At 34.5% G+C, this 1393-nt stretch overlaps 1 protein-coding gene across 1 annotated transcript in view; it reads right to left on the reverse strand.

Moving 5' to 3' along the window:
• The window catches only part of LOC119592631 (N-acetylgalactosaminyltransferase 7-like), a gene marked incomplete in the record, with an annotated part of 14643 nt that overhangs the window by 213 nt on the left and 13037 nt on the right, over window positions 1–1393 (reverse strand). Inside the window, 2 exon segments of the mRNA XM_037941526.1 lie at window positions 1–215; window positions 1259–1384. Of these exon segments, the coding sequence (XP_037797454.1) occupies window positions 75–215; window positions 1259–1384 (267 nt within the window).

The raw sequence follows: 1393 nt of genomic DNA on the forward strand, positions 1-1393 counted from the left end.
CAACACTCATTTAAACATAATTCAGTCCTCTGGAAAAATCACTCACAAACTAGCACAACCTTTCTGACATCCTCTCACCATTTAGGGGTAATTTGCTTAAAATTCCACTTCTGGTAGTTGTTGACAGGGTCACACGGAAGCAGCAACAGCTGGTTATTTTGTGGATGTAGAGAAGCACACTTCCCTAACTTCTTGTGGAACAGCAAATGGCTTGTCTGGAACAAGTATATAGACACCATAAGAGGCTTGGAAATTCCTTTGTATTTTTCCATTGTTTCTCTCATTTTCATGAAATCAAATATTTTCCTTATTCCTCATACCCAATCTTAAAGCTCTGATAAATTTCCATACCTTCCCTTTGACATATTACACCCTTTATATACAACCAAAATTTTACACACTATACATGGGGAACATTCACAAGAAATATATCTATAAAGAAAAATAAGCAACAAAAGCATTACTTGTATTTACCTAATTTAATCAGACCTTCACAACATGAATGCCTTTCAAATCCTTACGAATATGCCTTTAAAATCATTAGTCTTAATTTAATTCATGTTAATATCCCTACTTATCCACAGCACATTGAGTTGGATATTAATTCACCACAGCTCTAGTACTTATATACTTGTGACGTCAAGAGAACATATCCTCCCTTTTATAGCAGAACTATATAATGTCAATCAGTATAAAAAGGGGACTGTCTATGTATCATCCTGTCCCAGACAGCTGTTAACTTTGTGCTGACAAACAAGTTTTGGTCCAGATTATGATTGTTAGTGGATGGTAGATTTAGTTTGTGGTTTAGACTACGGTTATCAAGTACACTTGACAGTATTTGTGAATGAAGACTGTGGAAATGTAGATGTACAGCAAATAATATTGAAATTACTTACTACCTCCTCAATTCTTTCAACCTATGGGATGACTTAAACATCCAATCAGTATTGCAGGTTGATCAATATCTTAAATCTGTCTAATGATTCCATATCAAATATGTGGTATATTACTACTATTTGATCCTGATCCTCAATGAATTTATTTGTATTTGGCTGGAGAATGGCAGTAAGGAAATGGATACTGACAATGTTGTAACATCATCCCCCACATATAACAAACCTTATCAAAATCTTAACCACTTAGAATCTAATTACAGAAAACAAATCTACATCATACTTTCTTTTAAAAAGAAATCTCCAGACAATCTAACCAAGTTAATGCTAGATTTGGTATTAAAAGAAATTAAAATACTCACCTCATCATATTCCCAAGGACCATTCACAGTTCCTAAATGGCAGAAAATCAACTTGATCCCCTGGCCATCTGCATCAATACATCTCTCCCCTACACCTAGCTGTCCTTCAGCATTTAGCCGTATCAACTGTTTTAT

Source organism: Penaeus monodon, chromosome 30, assembly GCF_015228065.2.
Source record: "Penaeus monodon isolate SGIC_2016 chromosome 30, NSTDA_Pmon_1, whole genome shotgun sequence".
NCBI lineage: Eukaryota > Metazoa > Arthropoda > Malacostraca > Decapoda > Penaeidae > Penaeus > Penaeus monodon.